The sequence below is a fragment of the Porcisia hertigi genome, chromosome 31 (assembly GCF_017918235.1).
Source record: "Porcisia hertigi strain C119 chromosome 31, whole genome shotgun sequence".
Classification (NCBI taxonomy): Eukaryota; Euglenozoa; class Kinetoplastea; order Trypanosomatida; family Trypanosomatidae; genus Porcisia; species Porcisia hertigi.
Window position 1 is genome coordinate 1,257,196 of NC_090590.1, and position 20,584 is coordinate 1,277,779.

General features: G+C 57.3%; 7 protein-coding genes across 7 annotated transcripts; 1 reads left to right on the top strand and 6 right to left on the bottom strand.

The window, feature by feature from the left end:
• Positions 1–317: 317 nt before the first annotated feature.
• Positions 318–1,943, top strand: JKF63_03891 (uncharacterized protein; the record flags this gene model as incomplete). Its single annotated transcript, XM_067899888.1, has 1 exon — positions 318–1,943. One exon carries the CDS (start codon positions 318–320, stop codon positions 1,941–1,943), a length of 1,626 nt encoding a protein of 541 aa, XP_067755094.1.
• A 3,737-nt stretch (positions 1,944–5,680) lies between these two features.
• Positions 5,681–7,105, bottom strand: JKF63_03892 (uncharacterized protein; the record flags this gene model as incomplete). Its single annotated transcript, XM_067899889.1, has 1 exon — positions 5,681–7,105. The coding sequence occupies one exon, from the start codon at positions 7,103–7,105 to the stop codon at positions 5,681–5,683; it is 1,425 nt and encodes a 474-aa protein (XP_067755095.1).
• Positions 7,106–7,636: 531 nt separating this feature from the next.
• Positions 7,637–8,197, bottom strand: JKF63_03893 (uncharacterized protein; the record flags this gene model as incomplete). The annotated part of the gene is made up of 1 exon (XM_067899890.1): positions 7,637–8,197. The coding sequence occupies one exon, from the start codon at positions 8,195–8,197 to the stop codon at positions 7,637–7,639; it is 561 nt and encodes a 186-aa protein (XP_067755096.1).
• Positions 8,198–9,328: 1,131 nt separating this feature from the next.
• On the bottom strand, positions 9,329–10,177 carry JKF63_03894 (uncharacterized protein; the record flags this gene model as incomplete). Its single annotated transcript, XM_067899891.1, has 1 exon — positions 9,329–10,177. One exon carries the CDS (start codon positions 10,175–10,177, stop codon positions 9,329–9,331), a length of 849 nt encoding a protein of 282 aa, XP_067755097.1.
• Positions 10,178–11,214: 1,037 nt separating this feature from the next.
• Positions 11,215–12,042, bottom strand: JKF63_03895 (uncharacterized protein; the record flags this gene model as incomplete). Its single annotated transcript, XM_067899892.1, has 1 exon — positions 11,215–12,042. One exon carries the CDS (start codon positions 12,040–12,042, stop codon positions 11,215–11,217), a length of 828 nt encoding a protein of 275 aa, XP_067755098.1.
• Positions 12,043–12,638: 596 nt separating this feature from the next.
• JKF63_03896 (uncharacterized protein) lies at positions 12,639–16,967 on the bottom strand (the record flags this gene model as incomplete). Its single annotated transcript, XM_067899893.1, has 1 exon — positions 12,639–16,967. The coding sequence occupies one exon, from the start codon at positions 16,965–16,967 to the stop codon at positions 12,639–12,641; it is 4,329 nt and encodes a 1,442-aa protein (XP_067755099.1).
• Positions 16,968–17,491: 524 nt separating this feature from the next.
• JKF63_03897 (uncharacterized protein) lies at positions 17,492–19,060 on the bottom strand (the record flags this gene model as incomplete). The annotated part of the gene is made up of 1 exon (XM_067899894.1): positions 17,492–19,060. The coding sequence occupies one exon, from the start codon at positions 19,058–19,060 to the stop codon at positions 17,492–17,494; it is 1,569 nt and encodes a 522-aa protein (XP_067755100.1).
• Between the last annotated feature and the right edge of the window lie 1,524 nt (positions 19,061–20,584).

The following is a 20,584-nucleotide window of genomic DNA, read 5'->3' on the forward strand; positions in this document are numbered from 1 at the left end:
CGTTGCGAGGCCGCCGCCGCCGCCTCGTAGCGACTACGCGGCCACCGCCGCCAAACCCATGCGCCAGCAGCACCGCGTCAACCGCCTAATCCCTATCAGCACCTTTACAAACACACGCCCCTCTGCCAGCTGCCGCCACCAACCACCCGAACACAACGAAAGCCGGGTCAGCTTTTCATGAAGAGGTCTGCCCAGCACAGTCTTCTCTTGGCGCCCCGTCTCGCCGCATGGGGCCCCCACATGCCCTGGCAGCGGGGGGGCGCGCACAGCTGGAAACCTCCGCGCTTCTGCGCGACATCAACAGAAGACGATCCGCAATGCCGCATTCGTCTGACAAGGAAAATGCAGCGGCCCCAGGCCCCGTCGCATTGCCAAGCGCCCCCCCCTCCCCAGGCAGCCCACCTTCGCCGGATGCCGCGCGAAAAGGAAACCTCACCCCTCTGGGTGGCACCCCCTCTCCGCCTCTGAGCTCAGTCGCTTTGGCGGATCCGTGCGCCCTCTACGACCTGCATCACGCCCTCCAACACCGGCTTGTCGAGGACTTGGGGTGGTCACTCCACTGGCACCTCGACACCGAAACGGAAGTCAAGAAGCTGATGCTGACCAGGGGGCTGGGGAAAAAGGCCAAGCAACTCCCCCATGCAGGGAATGGCGGTACGGCCACTGACGTAGGGACAGGGAAAACCAGAGACGCAGTGGGGATGGACGGGAAGTCAGAGTCTATCACGGCGAATCCTCCTGCGATCCGGGCGGCGGACCAGCAGAGCGACTCTACACCAAAAAGTGCTCAGGAAAGCAGCGCCCCCTCTCCCACAAGCCCGCCCCACAGCGACCACAACACCCTTGAGCATCACCACGCTCTCGACGTCAATGAGGGAAATATCCCCGTCGTAACACAGGAGTCCCGGTTCGGTGTCGTCACCCACCGCTTCGACTGTTACATTTGTCATGATCTCTCCGTGGGGACCCGCCCTCCTGCACCGCAGATCCGCATCTCGAGACTTAGCCGGAACCCTTTCGAATATCGACTCGCGTCGCTGCAGCGGTGGTTGCGCAAACGCAGTGCTGAGTCCGCCAGAAACGCGCTTCTTGCATCATGTCTGTCACAGGAAACGCAGCGCTACCTGGCCTACCTCGGCTTGGCGGACTGTTGGACATCCCTCTTTGTCACGGCGGGACTGCCAGCAATCACCCCAGTGGTGCCCACTAGCCCTCGCGCATCTCCATGCAAGACGTCTCCGTTCTTTCCCAAGACGCTAAGTGCGGTAGCAGCACGCTCGGACCGCGTGCCGCTGAGCTTCTACGCCGTGCCAGCGTTGTGCCGGTGGAGTTGTATACCGCCGTCCCGCCGCGACAAGATTCTGCGCGAGAGCGCGACACACCCTTTTCCGCTGTCGAAGGCGTTCCCGCAAGATAACAAACGCGCGTCACCGCCGCAGCATCTGAGAGTTAGTGACGCACGTGAGGCGCAGGCTACGACACCGGACGTGTCACACTCGCCGCCCCCGCTGACGTTCTTCACTATTCAGGAGATGTCGCCCCTACCAGCGCGGCGACGCGCATCTAACCGCCCCGACCATATCTCGTCTCTCAGTGCCTCGTGTGTCTGTGACGTGTACCTCATCGCATCCGCAGGAGCTGGTTCCGGACATGGTGCGCAGACAGGGGATACGATCGCCTCCGTATGGGGCTACGTAAAGAGGCGAGATAGCGACAGCCAAAACTTGGCCCCGTGCCCCAAGTCTCTTTCTGGGGAACTCTTTTACATCGCCAGCAGCGTTGAGAACTACCTTCGACTGGGCTTGGCGCTTGGGTGGGTGTATGGGTGGCAGATGTGCTTCTCCTCGGTCGGGCCACCAAAGAACTCTGTACACTGGCTTCGCTTCATGAACAGCTCCGCCTACAGCGCAGCCCTGGCAGCAAGCAACGATACGACCCCGTAAAGCTGCGATTGCAACCGTGCGGTGCCACGTCCCCTAACCCACGATGGACAACTTGTTCAGCGTATTTTGCCGTCTTCCTGATTGGGGGGGTGGGGTGGCGAGTAACGAAAAAAAAAACGAGGTGAAATGGCCAGCCCAAGGCCTCGCCGGAGGGCAAAAACAGCACACCCACATCCCATTAAAGCGGTATTCGTACACATGTGATCTGCACATTCGGTGCACCCGATAGCTGCGCGACAGATGTGCCGCCCACACCTACAGTTGGTCTGTTTGTTTCTTCACTCGGACTGGCGCCGCCGTTTCCCTACTGCCCTGAGGCGTCCCCCATGCCGCAATCCCCCGCCTGCTAAAACACACATGGCCGGGCAAACATGGCAAAGGCTTGTGTCAATATATACTCCATCACTTTCCTTCTCTGGGTGGAACGCTGCTGCGTCGAACTGATGCATTCCTCCTGCCAGTGGGTGGGGTGGTCTCTCTCTCTCTCTTTTGTTGCTGTTCGCTGGTCCCCCCCCCACCCCACTTAATTCCGTGAGGTAAAACGTGTGGGGGAGGGGAGGGTGGGGAAAAAAGGAGTGCTGGTCCCTTTTTATCCTGCAGCGTGTAAACCCTTCCGTGTGTCTGTTCGTATGTACCCAAGCTCTGCTCCTGCTCACCCTCCCCCCATCAATGAATTATATTGCCACCGCCTCCACCCCCTCTCCCTCCAAGAGGATTCCAGTAGGCGGCCATTCTTTCCATTGTCTGCCGTCCCCCCCCCCCCCGGCCCCCGCGCCTGATTCCCCTTTTTGACTGTGCACAGGGAGCGCAGACTTTAGTGCAGCGGATGGAGCGGTATGCGGCTGTATTTTTCTCCTCTACTTCTAGACTTCGTAAACGCTACCTATGGATTGCCCTCCCTCCCCCTCCTACACGCTAGTATCCCATGGGAAGGCACATCTGCAGGACGGCATGCCCATCCTTCTTTGTCCATGTGTCTGTTTTTCCCCCTCTACGGCTACCCTTGATCCCCCCCAGTTGCACCGCGCAGGCGAATGGCGTTTACCTGAAGCCGGAGCCGCCCCCGCCGTCGAATTCAGACCAAGCGTCGCACACTCTCCTCTTCCCCTCTATTTCTCCCTTCTTTCCCCTGACATCTCCCGCACCGTTGGCGCCAGACATGCCTGGCTGGGTTGCATTTCTTGATGCCATGCTGGGGCGGCAACTCTCTTGCAGGACCTGTTTCCTGCGAGGGGGACGGATAGCTTGATGGGGGCTGGTGCTGCGCAGAAGTTGGGTTTGAATATCTTTGGACAAGTTTCATAGCGCCACGTCACCGCCGGAATCCAGAAGGCGTCGAATGGCGAAAGCGCAGAGAGGGTGATAATTTGATGCGGGCTAGTGAGCTGGGATAATTTGTTTCTGGTTGCGGGATGGATGCTGGGCTGAAACGTTCCGGGCGATGTTTCTTGCCGCGTGGCGTGCTTTTCTGCTCGTTAATAGGCTTGCCGCGGGGCGCAAAACAGGCGAAGCTACCGCCCCAAAGCGCGAAGGGGTGCTGGAAAGTCAGGTGGGCATGCGTGTTTGGAAGGGGTGTATGCCCGATGCGCGCGGTACTCAAGTCCTGCCTGGCATCGCGCGCGGCCGCATGCGGAGGACCATGGGGAGGTGAGGAGTGGTGAACACAAATATAACTTGTTCGTATGCATCTAAAATCCTGCGGTGTTGTTCAATTTCAAAACAAATTCCTTCATAGAACGCGTTGAAGCTGCATTCGACTATGTTGGGGACCGTTTTTTTTGGTGCATATTTGTGCTTGCCCGATGGTTTCATCTGCGGTCCCTCTGGTTTGGCGGTCCTCCAGTGCTGCGGGATTCTCTCAAAAGTGAACGGGGAACAGTGAAAGATGAGGAATCCATTTCATATACAAGTTTCTTCCTTTATTTTTGCGGGGGCTCGTTGCCGCGAGGGTCGCTTGGGGTCCGTTCTCTGACGGGGGCGGTTTTTCCGGGCATGTAGACTTTCAGGGGGGGGGTTCTGCCGCAAATCCACGGCGAAGCGCGCGCATGCCACCTTACCCCACCCACAAAAGAAAACTGAACTTCCCCAACTGCTGGAGAATGAAAAAACCTACAAAGTGCAACGGCAAACGGACATAAGAGGCGCGGATGGCGCATAGGTTGTGGGGTGGTGGTGTTCCGATGGGGCTCGGGATGGCGCGCTGAAAATGGGCTTTCGTAAGCGGAAAAATTTGTCGGCTCGCAGGTTGCCAACAAAAAGAAAGTAGGGCCTGAGAAACCATTTGAAAAATATATTTCCCAAGGAAGATGATGATATTTTCTTTCACCGCTACTTGGCCATCATTCCCCCAACCCAAAGCCCCAAAGTGTCCCAAGGCGCTTCCCCGGAAACTACAGGAAAGCCACAAGACAATCTTTCCCCAACTTCGCCTCCCATCGACCAGCAGATACCTGAGTCGCATACAATCTAATATCTGCCGAAACTCGGGACTTACGCAGTGTGACTGATGTTTTGTCATCCAAAATGTGGCGGTATGAATGAGATGCGCTCGATTGGGTCGGGGGCTCTTGCGTTTTTTTTTTTCAGGAGGGGGAGGCCAACACCCTCACCATGGCAGGTTCTATCCGAGGTAGCGCCGCCAGGGGCATTTATTCAGACACAAATAAAAGACAAATAGCTCTATTTTGTTTTGCTGGGGGCGCCTCTTTATGGAATTTTGCTATTTGGCAGGCGGGGGTTCCGGGTTCGCCCCCTGGCCCGGCGCAAGCCACGCGGGGGTGTTACCTGTCGACGTGGGGGGCGCGCGACTTCGAAGGGTTGCGGGGATAAGAAAATCCTAAGGGGTAGGCGCCGCGGAAAAAGGCCAAGGTCAAATGAGAGCGCATATCACTCGGTAGTGGGGAAAGGATAGTGGCCACCGCTCAGGGGGGAAAGAAAACAGTATGAAGTTCAGTTGTCGAGGAGCTTGCGGCAACTGAGGAAAAAAAGCGGAGGGGGATGGACTGGGTTTGCTCAATTGTTCGTTCCCAACTTCATCGCGCGGTGTAAGGCACAAGGCTAAAGACATATGTTTGATTGAAAACGAAATAGATGGTATAACCTCCGGGTTTTTATCGAGGGTGTTTTTGAAAACATGGGCTGGGTTTTCCCGGGTGGTGTGCGCGCCTCGTTTCAGAGCGGTGCGGCGAAAGGGGGGTATGACACGATAGGTCGGTAGTGATGTGGGGATCCCCGGCCAGGGCAGTTTGTGGATAACTTGTGCGCTTTGTGGCTCTCTTTTTTTTCGGGTTGGCTAAGCGGGTCTCTTTTTTTTTCCTATCTGCGTGGCCGCTGCTTTCGGCTCTTCGTGCTCCACCTCAGCCCCCAGGGCCCCGTTCGGGGCGGGCGATGCCCCGGGGGCCATGGCCTGCTTGGCATCGGGGGGGGGGGGGGTTGGCCCCTGGGGGAGGCGCCACCCTCGTCCTGGCCGCAGCGGGCGGGGGAAGGGGGCACCCTCCTTTTTCGGGATTTCCTTTGCCGGGGTTGGGGGGGAGGCGGTGGCGTTTTTTTCTTGAGAGCGGGGGGGGGGGTGGTTCAGGGGTGGTGGTTCACGGCGGCGTTCGAAGGGAACACTCGCCAAGAAGGGTGGCGGCATGTGTCAAAAGTACGTCCTTTCTCTACTTGGTGGTGGTGGTGGTGGCGCTCGTGATGAACTCATTGTTTTTTTTTTCCCATTAAAACGGTGTTCAGTATTCACTTCAACGCGGGACGGGCTTGAGAACCTGGGTCGGCCCGTATACGACTGTGGGTGATACGGGCTGACTGCGCCGCGACTCGATCTCGTGGCAAAAGTTTTTGTGTTTGTCCCAGTCCGCCTTCTGGCACTCGGAGGAGCAGTAGAACGTGACGTCGCAGCCGCTGCACTTGAGGAGGTCTTTTGTGCTACCTGGGCAAGAGGGGTTTGCACACTTCATGTCGGCCTGCTTTCCAACAAACACATCACGGCTGTGGACGGCGAGGTGATACTCGGGGGCGCTGAGGGCAAGAAACACGGCTAGGATGTGCTCCTTCAGGGTGTAGAGCACCTGCAGCACATCCTCGTGGATTAGGCGGCTATAGGCGGCTTCGGCAGAGGCGAGGGCTTCGTTCAGCACTGGAACCAGGTCGCACAGAAGCCGGATCTCTTTCACCTCGCTCTTCACCCACAATAGCGCCAAGACGATGCGGTCCAGGGTGAGCATCTTGGCGCTTGACACGTCTGCTATGTCGCTTTGGGGGGACGAGAGGGACTCGATGCCGTCGAGGGCGTCGAACAGGGCCGTGCGGCAGTAGAAGAGCCGCCCATTGTGGATGAAGTGGCCAATGTCGTCCAGGTGCGGGTTCTCCATGAAGTCCTTGCAGAAGTTGTGCAGGAACTTGGAGACGGTGTCGTGCATACGTGCGTCCTTTGCGTTGACTGCGGCGATCATGACGCAGTCGAGCACTTTGATCTTCTCCATATCGCGCAGGAAGATGGTTGGGCCGGTGCGCAGCTTTGTGTAGCAAGGGCATCCATCGCAACACACAAAAGTGTTGAAGTGGAGCTTTCCGTTCGAGGAGTACGGGGAGACACCGTTGCGGGTGTTGACAGTGAAGAAAAGAAACTTGATGGAGTCCATGAGGCGACGAAAGGCCTCGGGGGAGGTGATGTTCTTGCGCAGAAAGTTTACACATTCCGTTACGTTCCCCGCCGCGGCGATGAGGGCCTCTGAGTTCTCGGACTTTGCCTTCGCGGCTGCCTGAAACCGCGTGCAGTGCTGGTCCAGCAGGGTGAGCAACGCGGTCTTTTCACTGGTGTTCGACACAGTGAACTTGGCGGTCATGCACACAATCCGGAAGACATCATGCGCCTCGCCGAAGACGCCAGTCATGTTACGGAACGTCTCGTGTGCTGCCACACGGCTGTAGATGAACGTCACCGCCTTTTCGAGGAACGGGTCTTCGTGGAGTACGGTGTGCGCCATCAGGCAGTCCATCAGCCGTGTCGCCACCGCAACACGCTTGGACGGGGAGATGTTATCCATGTAGTCATCAAACCAGTTCATCCGCATCTCTCGAAATGGGTAGCGCAAGACGGAGTCATGGTTCACCGGTGGGCGGTCGTCTACTGTGTCAGGGGAGGAGTCGCGTGACTGGTCTGTCATGGTGCAGGGAGTAACACGCGGAGGGGGAGGAAGGAAGCACAGGAAAACTGGTGACAAGTATAGAGTGTCACACCGGTCATGTATTTCGGGATGATGAGAACGTGGATGTAAGGAAAGACAGGGTATCAGTTGGGGTGAGTTGCACAGGTAGGCTGTACACTGGCGCAAAGACAGGGTTGCATGAGAAGAGCAGGGGGCTGAGACGGTCGAGATGATGAGCCGCGACGTCTCAGAAATCCACGGCAAAGGTGGTCCCCCGTAGGCGTTCATCGACAAGCAGTCAAGCGACAGCAAGAGGAGTCGAAGGTGATAAAAAGATGGGGACGCGAAGTCGGTGTCGTTGGGATGCAGCACTGTGCCTATGACCCGGTTGCTGCGCGCTCACGGTGTTTTTAGAAGGCGAATCCTGCTTGGCTGTCGGAGAGTCTCCATCACACCAGTCATGGACATGTCACAGCAGGGTTGGCGCATTCACAGCCCCCCCCCTCTCTCCCTCCCGCCCGCCGCCACGCACACACCCCACACAAAGTGCTAGGTAACGTTTGCGTACCAGAGGGATTCTTCCGCCTGGCCGCGAAGGTATGAGTCGAGCAGGTGCCGCTCTGACTCCTCCAGTTTGTCGCGTACGTCGTTGAGGTCAAACCCCTTCTTGGAAGCAGCGAAAATGATGCGCAAGTAGCGAAGCTGGTAAAGCCGAAACAGCTGTGCAGCAAGACGGTTGCCTTCGGCGCTCATATGGCCGCTCGACGTGGGGTTGCTGAGAAGCCGGCAGAGTTGTAGCCCCGCTCGGTAAAAGTGCGGTGACTTTCGATGAAGGCTGGGGGCAAGCGGGTCTGTCTTGAACTCACGAAACGTAGCGAGAGAGAACTTCTGGGGTGCACGAACACTGACGTAGCCCTCCGTGCGGAGGGCCATCGCAGCCCATAAAGGAACCGTTGCCACACAGCCCGCCACTACTTCTGAGGCTGTCTCCCCTTCGTAGCTGCGAACGGTGATATCCTTGCCCATGTTGAATGATGGGACAGTGAATGTGACAGCGACGGGCTCCTCGTTGGCACCAATGTCGTCTAGATCAAAATAACTGCGTATCATTTCGTGTGCATAGGGCAGAAAAGAGAGTGTGATGTGAGTGCCGGACCAGAGAGACGACGACGATGCCGACGAGGGGGCGCGGAGGCGCAATCGTGCACAGAATTTTTCCAGGGAGTAAAATGGTCGTGTCTGAACAGTGGGGCAACGAAGGATGCGGTTCTATAAGAGAGTCCCTTGTGTGTGTGTGTGTGTGGGAGGAACAAGGTGTTGAGAATGTCGTACTGATGTGATGCGCTTATTTGCAGCAGCGAGGTGGTCTACCGCAGCCTTGGCATCTAAGTCGACTGGGGTGAAGGAGGAAAGACAAATGAAGTGGAGGGATAGATGGAGGGGATGTGCTGATGGCTGTGGTGGACCAGGGATGGATATAGGATTGTGTGCTTGTGTGCTCAGTAATAGGGCCTTGGTAGTTTTCTGCGGGGCTAACGGAGAGCAAGGGGTGTTGGGCGCACACCATAAAAAAATCACAGCCTCCAAGGAACTCATAGAGCAGGCAGACAGGCACGCACATGCCTCTCAATGGCAGTTTTATTCCCCCGCCCCCTATGTTGCAGCTCGTGTGTTTTACACAGACACAGACAAACACACACACATACAAGTTTGCGTACGCACAGTACATTACGATCAACCATCTACACACGTAACAGAAAAATCTTCACAGAGAGAGAGAAAGAAGGGAAGGGAAGGGAAGGGGGAGGGAGGGAGAAGAGGAGGTATCTGTACATCTGAGTGAAGAAAAAGGGGAGGGAACAAAAGATGAAAAGAAGCGACGAGGTCAAAGCGAGACAAGACGTCATTTTGTGAAACGTCGAGACACACGTCCATTCAACTTTCCATACGCAACAACAACGAGGAAAAGGGCGAAGGAGCCGGTAAGGGGGAAGGGGGGAGGGGAGGAGGGGGAGAAGCAACAACAGCAGCAGGAACGAAAAAGACCGATCACTTAGGGGGTCGACATGACGCATCCCGTTGGTGTGGGGACGGGGGCGTTAGATCCCCTAGCACGTCAGCCGTGGTTTGGTGAATGAAAAGACGTGTAACAGGCACGGTCATCGCAGCTCCCTTATTCCCTCTCAGTTCGGTCTAGGCTAACATCTGATCACTCTTGAGCCGTGAGTGTGCCATATTGCATTACTCTTGATCCCGGGCAGCATAATACTCACGCTGGCGCTGGAGGTGCTCCTGGCGGTGCAGGATGCGACGCAGCAGATCCATGTTTGTCTGGTTGAGTGGGCGGTTCACAATGTTTTTCACATCGCGGATCAAATCCTCCAGCTCCACATCCGATATCTGTGAGAGCAGCCGGCGACGGGCGGCGTCGTTGTACTTCTTCTTGTAGAAGTCCGCCGTACCGTCATGCTTGATGGTGACCAGCTCATCGACATCCTCCTCCACGCGCATGCGTTGCTGGTGCTCCTCAAGAATGAGGGCTTCCAGATCTTCCAGCTTCTGTGGAGATGCACTACTCACGTCGCTCAGGTCATCACCGTACACAGCGCCGTATGCACTGGATTTGGACTTGAAGGCGAGATTGCCAAACGTGTCGCACTTGCCCGTCGCTGCAGTGTTCTTATCCAGAACCGTGTGCGGTCCCCGCCGCCATCCGTACTGGTCACCGCTATGGTGGCAGCACCTCGAGTTCAGCGCAGCGCTCTTTTTGATACACCCCGTGCCGCAGCGATAGGTGGAAGAGCGCAGCTGCCCCTCCTTCAATCGCCAGCTTCCAGGGTGTGCAGCTACACGAGGTATGCACGGACAGCCGCCGGTGGCTGCGTAATAGTTGTTGGTGCGCGGGATGGCGAGAAGCTTGTAGTCAGGGAGTGCTTTCTCATGGCCGTAGCACCGACATTTATGGTAGGCATGAGGGCACGCAGCAGCACCGGTCCCCTTCTTGCTGTCCGCTGTCGCCAGCCCGTGCTGCGGCGGCTTCTTGTGTGAGGTTGTCTTCACTGGAGGCAGCGTACCTGCGGTAGTGCTCATCTTTTTGTCTTTGAGAGGGCAGTGTTGGGGAGGGGTATATATGCGTGCAGTGACTTCGCAGTGAGTACGATGCGCCAGACAGAGAGCCAGGAAAAGATAGGTGGGTGGGTCGACAGTCACACAGAGGAAGGTCCAACGCAGATCAGGCTGGGGAATGGGGGGGGGGGGAGGGACAGGATAGGACATAGAGAGGAAGAGGCGTCTACAACACACACACAAAGAACTGGAGGGGGCCTTCAGAACAGAGGGGAGTGCAAGTCTCTCTCTCTTTTTGTGCGTGGCGGTTTCCCCACCCCACTCCAAGGGATGTGGGGTGAGGGAGGTGAGGGAGAACCTGAAGCGAAAGTGCGATCGCACAGCCCATGCCAGTTGAGGCACGCGTGTGCGTGTGTAGGTGCAAACGACGGCATTTTTTTGTGTTACAATGCAGCATATCGAGGATGCAGCTTCCGAGGCGCGTTTTGGGCGTAGAGCGCCTATCGAATTTCTGCACACAAAAACAAATAACAACGGGGAAAAGAAAATGCAAATGTTGGATCGCCGAGCACGCGCGTAGACACACACATACACACACAGACACAACACGGCGAGAAAAAGGAACGGGAGGAAACGCTAGAAAAAAAAGGTCTTCGCAAGCCGCCAAGTGTAAGTGGTGGAGGCTGTGCGTACGCAACTTCGATTCCACAGTTTTATACATGAGCACCTCCACGGAGGAGGGTGGATGAGGTGGGAGGAGGGGGAGGGAGAAGGGGCGCGCGGGGGGGGGGGCGACCACACGCAAAAAAAGAGCTGTTTACATGAACGCCGTAACGAGCAGGATTGGCGAAGAGGAGGGGGGATTAGGCATCGGCGATGATCAAGTAATATTCCTCCGCTTTTTTTTTTAGTGAGCAAGATTGTCTTTGAAAGGGGAGATTTTTTTTTATAGATTCCTGCTGAACGTGGGGCAAGAAAAATGTATATTACAGACATGTCGAAGAGTGTCACAGTGGGGAGAGAGGGGATGGTGGAGTACGTTAGCATGAGGGAGATGCGCATTAGTTTTTCCTCTGCATTGCCTCTGTCGACTTCTGCATGCGCTCCTCCCAGCGGAGCCGGTTCAACCGCTTCTCCTCCTCCACGAGGTAGTGTAAGCGGATTATGTTTTCCTTGGAGCCGAGAGGCTGGGCTGCCACGTACTCCAGTTCCTCCATAACCTCAGCGTACTGTTCTCCGAGGGTAGGGACGGTGCCTGGGTCGCGCGATGTGGCGCCCGGCCCATCACGCATGCTGCCTGGCGCTGACTGACTCGCTTTGTACTCGTCAATGTGGTGAGTGGCCATGAGACCCATGGCCGCTTCTAGCGCATCACGCTTGCCCTCCGCATCCATGCGGGCCAGCATTTCATCCCGCAGGACACCACGCAAGAAATTTTTGCGGTCCTGCGCGCGCTCCTCGCGTCTGGCCGCGGCACGAGCCTTGATTGGAGCTTTGAGTTGCGCCGTCGTGGTCAGGGTGGTGGGGCCACGCTGAGCCACTGTCCCGCCGTAGTTGTGCCAGTTAGGAAAAGCAGTGCGAGTGCTTGTTGCGGGGTCGCGGCCGTTCCCATTAACGTTATCAGCTATATGAACGGTGTGAGGGCCATCCACGGCGCGGTACGTCGCCTTGGGCATCGCGGCAGCGTCTGCACCGCGGCTCGAGCAGTACAGTCCATTTTTTCCACCACAGCACTTGCCCGGGCAGGGGCACCCGCCATTCGGGGCGTAGTGCCCCTGGAGCGTGCGTGGGTTGCTAATGTCCCGGCGGTAGTTCGGAAGCTCCGTGTCGTGGCCATAACACTCGCACTGGTGGTACGATCCATGCGGGTGGGCGGAAGGCGACGGCATGTCTTCCTGGCTGTACTATAGTAGGTGTGTGCGTGTGCTGCTGTGGGTAGGGGAATGGTGAGACAAGTGGGCGGGGGCTGGCTGGTGGGGCGTGAGTCGATGTAGGAGTGCAAAGACCACTGTGTAAGTGGGGAGGTTGACAAGCAGGATAAATTTAGAAGCTCCAGGAAAGGGGTGGGAGGGGGATAAGGGGGCTATGAGCAGTGATGCACATTGGGTACAGGGCGCGGTCCATAGAAGACAATTGCGCACATCTGTGGCGGCTCTCCCCTCTAAGAGGTACAACAAAAAGGTTTTTCCCTATCGGACATGCAACTCCATAGCCGCAAGAGAGAGAAAAAAAGAGAGAAGTGGGGCGGCAACTGGGTTTAGGCAGTAGGGCGGCCCTCGCGCATGCCTGTCACGAGCGGGATACCGAAGGGTTGCGTCTTGAGCCCCCCCTCCCCCAGACACACATGTATATATACATATATATATTTGAATGGCTGTTAATCGTGTTTAAACAACAACAAAAAGAAAAAGGATCGCCCACATAATCGGTGTGAGGTGTGTGCATGTGGAGGGAGCGGTGCATTCATTAAAAGTTTTCGGTGTTGTCATAGTTGCACCAGTCGACCCAGCGTAGAGAGTTGGGCCTTGGCTAGTGAGAGTGCGTTCTCTCGCGTGGCCTGCACAAGTGTGTGTGCGACAGGTCGCCACAGCTCCAGGAGCGATTCCCAAAAGGTATGGGAGACCAACGCAGAGGGCTCAGCAGGGGGCACCTGCTTCTTCGCCCCAAACACGCATCGAGTCCACCACGAAATTGTCTTGGCAATTTCTCTTCCATGCGAGCGCAGAAACGCACAAAGTGCGTCGTGAGGAAGGGGCTGTACCGCTTCTTGCCACAGGCGGCCGAGGCACCAGAGCACGTGTGCAGCTTCGTTGATGCCGGTTAGGTCGCCGCTCGAGGCATCGGCAGCGTACGACTGAATGCGGTTGCTGGAGGTGACCGAGAACACTGCTGAGATGTTGGCGAATGACAGAGGACACAGCGGTGCCAGTACGCCAGGGTTGGTGTGCGAGTGACCAGGGTTGCAGCATAGCAGCAGTGCCAACCCACACGCAGCGGTGGTCATATTTAGTCTCATGGAGGAGGCGATGGTGGCGCTCTTGTCTTGTAGACGTGACAAGAGCCCGTTCAGGGTAAGAAGGCAGTGAGAGTGCAGCTCAATCAAGGACTCAGGTTCACACATGTAGAACACGGAGCGTGGGCCGCTTTCGCCTTCGCAGGTGAGTCCAACACCATTCGGTGCGGTGAATCTCGTTCGCCAGTGTTGCTGGTCCCAAAGACTCAAGAGAGACCCCAAGCAAAGCCAGGCATCGGAGGCGGCAACGTTGTGAGCTGAGATGCAGCGAGGATGATCCATAAACTGTGTATGTCGATTTGGAAGCGAAGAGTTCGTGCAGGGAAGCACCTCACGCATGCACAGCGCAAAGAGGTCTCTTCCCAAGGAATCGGAGAGGCATATCGGGCCACTCACCGACCCCGTGCTCGGCGCCACAGCCACATCCAGAGGCCGAAAGAGGGAGGAGGGGTACGCAGCCAGGAAGATGCAATCATACACAATGGCGAAGCAGGCTCGCCGCACTTCACCGAACTCGTCCAGAGGATAGGAAGCCTCATCCGCAACGGCGCCGTTTGCCGATACGCTGTTTGACTCTGTCGAGGCATTGGTTGGGTGATCTGAGAGTGACTGACATACACCCAGAAGAGCCATACATCGGTTTGGTAGCGCCTCGCAGCCACTGTCGCTGCTGGGTGTGCCATCGCCTTTGATGTCGCTGGTGGCGATGGGCAGGAGTAGAGACTCTGCAAGCGCCATGAGGCGCGCATCCATCGTCCTGAAAGCTTCGCCAGCCCCGTCAGGTCGTAGCTGCTGCTCCAGGAGTGCATCACGATCTATGGCACCATCACACACACAACTCACAAGATCGAGGCTCACCATACACATGTCTGTCATGTTTACTATCTCACCCGCACGATCCGCCATCGGCGAGTGATCGGAGTAGGCACGGCTGGTGAGAAAGCGAGCGTACACACTGAGCATGTGGTGAGCTACTTGCAGAATCCATGGAACGACTACCCCCAATGTACCACCATCCATCGCACTCGTCACATCTGCCATAGACATCAACAGCGTCGCCATCTCCAGCATCGGAGAGGCGTTGTCGGAGACAGAAGAGGCACTGAGAAGCGTCGAGTAGTGTTGGGCCATTGCCTCCAAAGCGTGCACGGTCACGATGCGAGCAGAGGATGCTGCTGCTGCTTCTAGCCCCGTGCCATCTGCTCGTTTGGGAAACAGAGAGTCCACCAATGGTGCTGTTCTCCATAGCAGGGGCAAAACTTGACTGAGGAGGTGGTACACAGCTTCCCGGACACTCCACTGGAAGGAGGGGAGGTGCGAGGAAACAAGGTGCAGCACATCCGCAACGATGCGAAGGTCCGGTGTGATTCCGAAGGATTGACAAAAGACGCGCGCACGTTCGAAGGGTTCGTCGCCGAAAGGATGACCGGCTTCGTCTTCCTCTCCATCACCCGCGCTCGTGTCGCCACTGAGGCAGCTAGTGCTGTCCAGAGATTCCTCCTCAAGGTCAGACTTATCGCCCCCGTTCATGGGGCTACGCACCAAGTGCTCCATCACCTTCAGGCATGCGGTGAGAGCGGCATCTAAGGTTTTGACACACTCCACCTGAGTGGCTTTGCTACTCTCTGTGGTCAGGCGACCGAGGACCAGGGCAAGAAGTCTATCCAGGCCTCCTGTTGGAGCCATCACTGTGCGGGTACGTTCCAAGAGACGAAAACTGCTTTGGTTCGCGTGACCAGCGCCGAGGGTGTACTCCCAGGCATCTAGAAAGCCAACCAACAGTCTTCCGATATACCGAACAGCCTGAATGCACACAAAGAATGGGGGGCGAGTGCCAGCGCCATCTTCTGTTCGTGGGCTAAGGAGGCTCAGTACACACAGTGCATGGCTAACGAGATTCTGCTCGGGAAGCTGAGGTGTTGATGCGGCGATGGAGGCGCTGACTTTGTCATCGGCAATAACACTGTCGAGGAGTTCGTTGCTCACAAACAAGGTGGACTCCATGGCGCAGGCCGCAGCGAGGTTTCCCTGGAGTGGGGTTGCTGTAAAGCGCACGACAAGAGGTGCGACCGCCATCATCCACATCTGGTGACAGGAAAGTGCAACTGCACACCACGCTACAGCCTGCCGTAGTGTCCCGTTGTCCGGTAGTTCGACTTCTAGCATATCAGCGAGTACGACGGCATCCTGTTTGTCACGCTGTGCTTCTTTTAGCGCTGTCACTGAGTTTCTGTTTTCCTTAGGTGGCTCAGCGGAGATACAGACCTGCCCATCGCATGCTTCCTGGGTGCGATGACTGCGAGGCCCTCGCCGTCGCCCAGCGACAGACCTTGCGAGTAAATCAGATGCGCTGTCTGCCCGAACTGTTGTGTGTTCCTCTAGCGCCTCAGCTATTGATGTCGGAAGGGTAGCTGCATCTATTAGCATGCTGTAGAGACAGGATGCACAGTCCACTGTTGGTGCGCTCGTCATAGAGGGATGTGCAGGGTACCCAGCAGGGCGGATGGAGGGTGTGCTGAGACGCGTGCTCTCTGCATGCAGCCACTCCGTGATGTAGTGTATACAGGCCAGGACAGCGGCGTGAGCGCTGTCAGGCTCTCCAGCACCGTCGTACTGGAGCTGAGCACGGCGCACTGCACGGCAAAAGCTTGCCAGAAGAGGAGTCGCCGCGGTATGAAAGACGTCGTGAAGAGCCTCGATGGTCTCGAGCGCGACGGCGTCAGCCATGTACCGCATGCTGAGCGCCACGAAGGGGGCAGTGACTACTACCCGCTCGCGCAGCAGAGGCCCGTCGGTTCTCTCATCCGTCGAATACGCTAGGGTCCCTAGCACACGACGGAGAATGAGACCCTGAGCGCTGCTTTGAACACGGTGGACAGCGGCGCACACGGTGCGCAGTGCTTGAGCAGAAGGCCCATCCCCCGGGCCAGTGCTACTGCGGTCTGCAGCAGACGAGGTTGTCGGGCAGTCACTGGTTGGCGCGTTCAACAAGTATGAGGCACCACAAGGCAACACACCCGAGTCTATACAGGTCTGAAAGGCAGTGAGAGTATCTTCTAGCCACAACGCACTCAATCGAGCGGCAGCCCCGCTCGCGGCCCATTCCATTCCCATCTGTTCTTCGAGAAGCTGAAGCAGCTGCGAGAAGAGGGAGCAGAGAGCTAGGCTCTGAGATTCTTGGCCACCCACCCATTCGCGCAGGACCTTCGATGTGGAAAGCGGACCTTCGCAGATCTCGCGCAGCAAGGTAGAGCACCTGGACCAGCATTGGACTATGTGCCAGCGCCTCTCTTCGTGCACGTCGTGCATGATGAGCGTGGCGGGATCTGTGCGGTGAAGAAGAAAAGAGATAAGGTTTGACAGAACAGAGGTGGCGGTGGTCACCAGGCTCGTATGAGCCAACGCACTCAGCAGGCACGCGATGAGACCCCCTGTGGCTCGCTGTAGTGGTGTTGTTGTGGTCGCCGATGACGGGGAGTGCAAGCCTCCGAGAGCGGCGTCAAGAAGGGCTTCTACTATGGACTGGACCGCCCTTGTCGGATCATCCCCTGAGGCGCTGAGGTAAAGGGGCAGGCGGTCGGTACAGCGCAGTAGTTGACGGGCCACCGTGGTGGCAGAGAGCCGCACAGTGACGGAAGCTGCTGCATCACCGACAATAGCAAGTGTGGACAGCAACGAAGAGGGGTACTGAGACAGGGCTTGAAGCTGTTCTAGGTTCGAGGTCTGCACCACCGGGTCTGGGCTAGTGAAGCCTTCCAAGAAGCGCCGCAGTTGCACCTGCTCCACCTCTCCCCACTGCATACCTTGTCTACAAAGGGGGCGTGTGATGAGAGGGGTGGTGGTGGCCTGGAGTGGGTGGATGAGTGGTGATGGTGAGGGATGGGGGGTGCGGCAGGAGGTGGGGGGGGGGAGGGGGAGGCACTTGAAGAGGGATATACACATATACAGGTATAGATCCAACGCCCAAAGGACAAACGCCGAGCAACTGTGCGAGTAGGGAATGGGGTGGTGGTGCGCGAAAAGGGGGAACCAAAGATCAGTCGCACAACTTTTCGGTGGGGTTCAAGGACACAAAGAGAGGGAGACCATCTCTGCCTTGCGTTTGAGTCACCCAGTGAGGTGTTCAGCAAACGCGCCCAGCAGCTGAGCGAAAGTGTGTGTATGGGGGGGGGGGGAGGACATGGGATCCTGGCGTGTGTTTTATTGAACGAGCCCGCAGACGTATGTGAGTGTGTTAAAGATCAAAGTGACGAGTAGAGATTCAAGCTGGTGTGCGGTACTCCCGGCCAAACAAAGAGGGTCATTGCTCAACAATACCGCGTCTCTCACGCCAGCGAGGACACCCCTTCGCCGCCCGTTTTGTTTTCGTCGAAGACACGAACCTGCTTGGCGTCCATGGCGTGTCGGAGAGCGTGCAGCTCTGATTGTGGGCGCCCTGCCATGCGCATCATCCTCAAGAGTTTGTTCAGAAAGCGTCCGTTACCCTTTACACCATAGTGCCGCATCTCGGCCATCACAAACGTCAGCTCAGTGTAGTCCTGCGTCTCCAGCATCACCTCTGCCATGATGGAGAAGGTGACAAGGGAAGGCACCAAGCCTGTGGAAGGCCGAGACGTGCGATTGAGGCGCCCGAGACGAGCCGCCTTGCCAGCCGCGTCGCTGCGTTCGTGGTGGCGGTCGTTACTAATATGCAGCGGACTTGAGGTAAAGAATAGAGAACGGTAAAAAGTGAAGACGCTGGCGGGGTCGCGGGAGTGCCGTGCTGCCTGGAGGACGGCGTTCACAAGGTAAGTGGTCAGCGCAACGTTTTGCATGGTTGTCACCACCGCCATTGCGTCAGTGTAGTGACCACAGCGTACAAGCCCTGTTAAGAGACGGGCATACATGCCAGGTGATGCTTGCCTCTCTTGTCTTGTCTGGTAGTCCGCAACGCGGGCCACCGCGAGATGCATCACGTCACATGTCTCGCAGATGGCAATGTATGAGTTGATTGTGTACTCGGAAGGTGTCAGGTGAAAACGATCGGCGTCCATCATGAGAGAATGGGCCTTGGCTTCAACCAGCAGGAGACTGGAGCTCCGCGCACGATGCCGTCTGTGCGCAGAGGGACTGTCACCTGAGCTAGACACGATGTGCGACCGCGCTACCGCCAGGGAGACGGAGGCGTGCTCCAGTAGGCCCATCATGTACTGGAGAATGCGTGGTGTTGGGTCGGTGCCGCTATCCACGAGATAGCGGTACATCTCCCAGACATTCTCCATACCATGGGGACTCAGCACGGTGCTGGAGGCCGCCGAGGGCGCGAGGAGCTCGGCAGGGACTGCCCCACCACTGCTCACGGGCGAGGTTTCTTGGGGGAGGCAGTTCTTTTCGCACCCGGCGCCTCCACCGAAAAGGTCTGCGCTGGAGCTCAGCGACGCCTTGCCGGGCTGCCCAGCTCCCCCGCCACGCCTCACGCCGACGCTGTAGAGCGTGTGGAAGATGTCCTCGTAGGTGTCGGCGCGCAGCCGCAGATGCTTTTCGATTGCTTCGTCGTGCAGACTAAGGAGCGTTTGACACTTCTCGATGGGGCTGCGGTGGGACTGGAGGCAGGCCACAATGCGTTGGAGAAGGTTGTGGTACTGCTTTTGCCTCGCGGTCCATAGCAGCTCGCGTTGAACGTCATTCAACCGCACTTGGCGGCGACTGGAGTCAACATGTACGACTAGTGCCGGGTCATAGCCGTCGCGTTCGGTGCTGCGCGTTTCTTCAAAGCGGAGGTCGGCTGCGTCACGGCGCTGATCGTCCGATTGATAAGCCGAGTTAAAATCTTCGATGGCACCGTGCGTGCCGGTGTGCCTCGGCACAACACGTTTGCGTACCGTTGAAGCGTATGGTGAATCGCGTTCCCCCATGAAGAGGCGCAGCGGCGTAGTCGAAGACGGAGAGGTCACCCGTGAGCGAGCTGTGGGGGTCTTTCCGCGATCGATACGCCCCCCTGGTTTCTTTTCATGCACAGCACTGGTGACATCATCATGGCGGTCTGCGGTCAGTGGTGACAGTGGATTTTTCTGGGATAGTCCCGCCTCTCTGTCACGGGTACCGAGCAAGACTTTCTTTGCACCCCGGTAGAGTCTCGACTGTCGCTGGGGTTGCGGTTCCACGTGTGTCTCGTCAGGGTTAGGGTTTTGTCTGAGATTGAAGTGCTCTCGGAGGGGGCTAGAGGATCGAGTGTAGACCGCCCGGCTGCTTTGCAAGAGAGCCGAGAGAGTGCCTTTGCGCACAAGTGACAGTGAGGCACATCGCCAGATGCGGTAGTGGCAACGGTGCATTACAGGTGTCATGCCTCCCCTTCCCTCCTCGCCTTCCCCTCCAAAAAACAAAAACACTACGAGAGGGGGTCACTAGGCTGTCTGTCGACGGAGTGTTTGGTCCCTTTAATCAGAAAAAAAGGGGTGTCTTCACATATGAAAAAAAAAAGAAGAAGCGATCCCGATGCGCGCGCTGTCCATCTCAGATCGCGTGATTTATCGCATTCAAGCAAAGCATCCAGAGGTCGGAAGAGAACACAAGGGATCGATTTTTGGAGGAGGGAGAACATGCATTCCAGTCAACCCCAAAACACCACATCTGTGTTGAGTATGGGGCGCTTCCCAGACACTCGGCCGGGTGCGCTGGTGATGCATGTGTGCCGGGAGCATGAAGAAGAGACACCAAACCACACCGTCGCGTTCCCCAGAACGAGGGAGAAACATGGCATTGCAGGCCGAATGCAACGGCTCCGAGGGGCCCCCACCCGAAACTAGCCAACCTCCTCCCCGGGTTCGTCGCGCACGCGCTGGGAGACTCCAACTTCCCTTTCCATCTGCATGCCAAACTTAGCCGCCCCTGTTTTTCTGCAGAACCCTGAACGCCCCCCTCCCCTCTCTCCCTCCCCCCAGCATGGCATCAAGAAATGCAACCCAGCCAGGCATGTCTGGCGCCAACGGTGCGGGAGATGTCGGGGGAAAGAAGGGAGAAATAGCGGGGAAGAGGAGAGTGTGCGACGCTTGGTCTGAATTCGACGGCGGGGGCGGCTCCGGCTTCAGGTAAACGCCATTCGCCTGCGCGGTGCAACTGGGGGGGATCAAGGGTAGCCGTAGAGGGGGAAAAACAGACACATGGGCAAAGAAGGGTGGGCATGCCGTCCTGCAGATGTGCCTTCCCATGGGATACTAGCGTGTAGGAGGGGGAGGGAGGAGGGGGAGGGCAATCCATAGGTAGCGTTTACGAAGTCTAGAAGTAGAGGAGAAATACAGCCGCATACCGCTCCATCCGCTGCACTAAAGTCTGCGCTCCCTGTGCACAGCCAAAAAGGGGAATCAGGCGCGGGGGCCGGGGGAGGGGGGGACGGCAGACAATGGAAAGAATGGCCGCCTACTGGAATCGTCTTGGAGAGA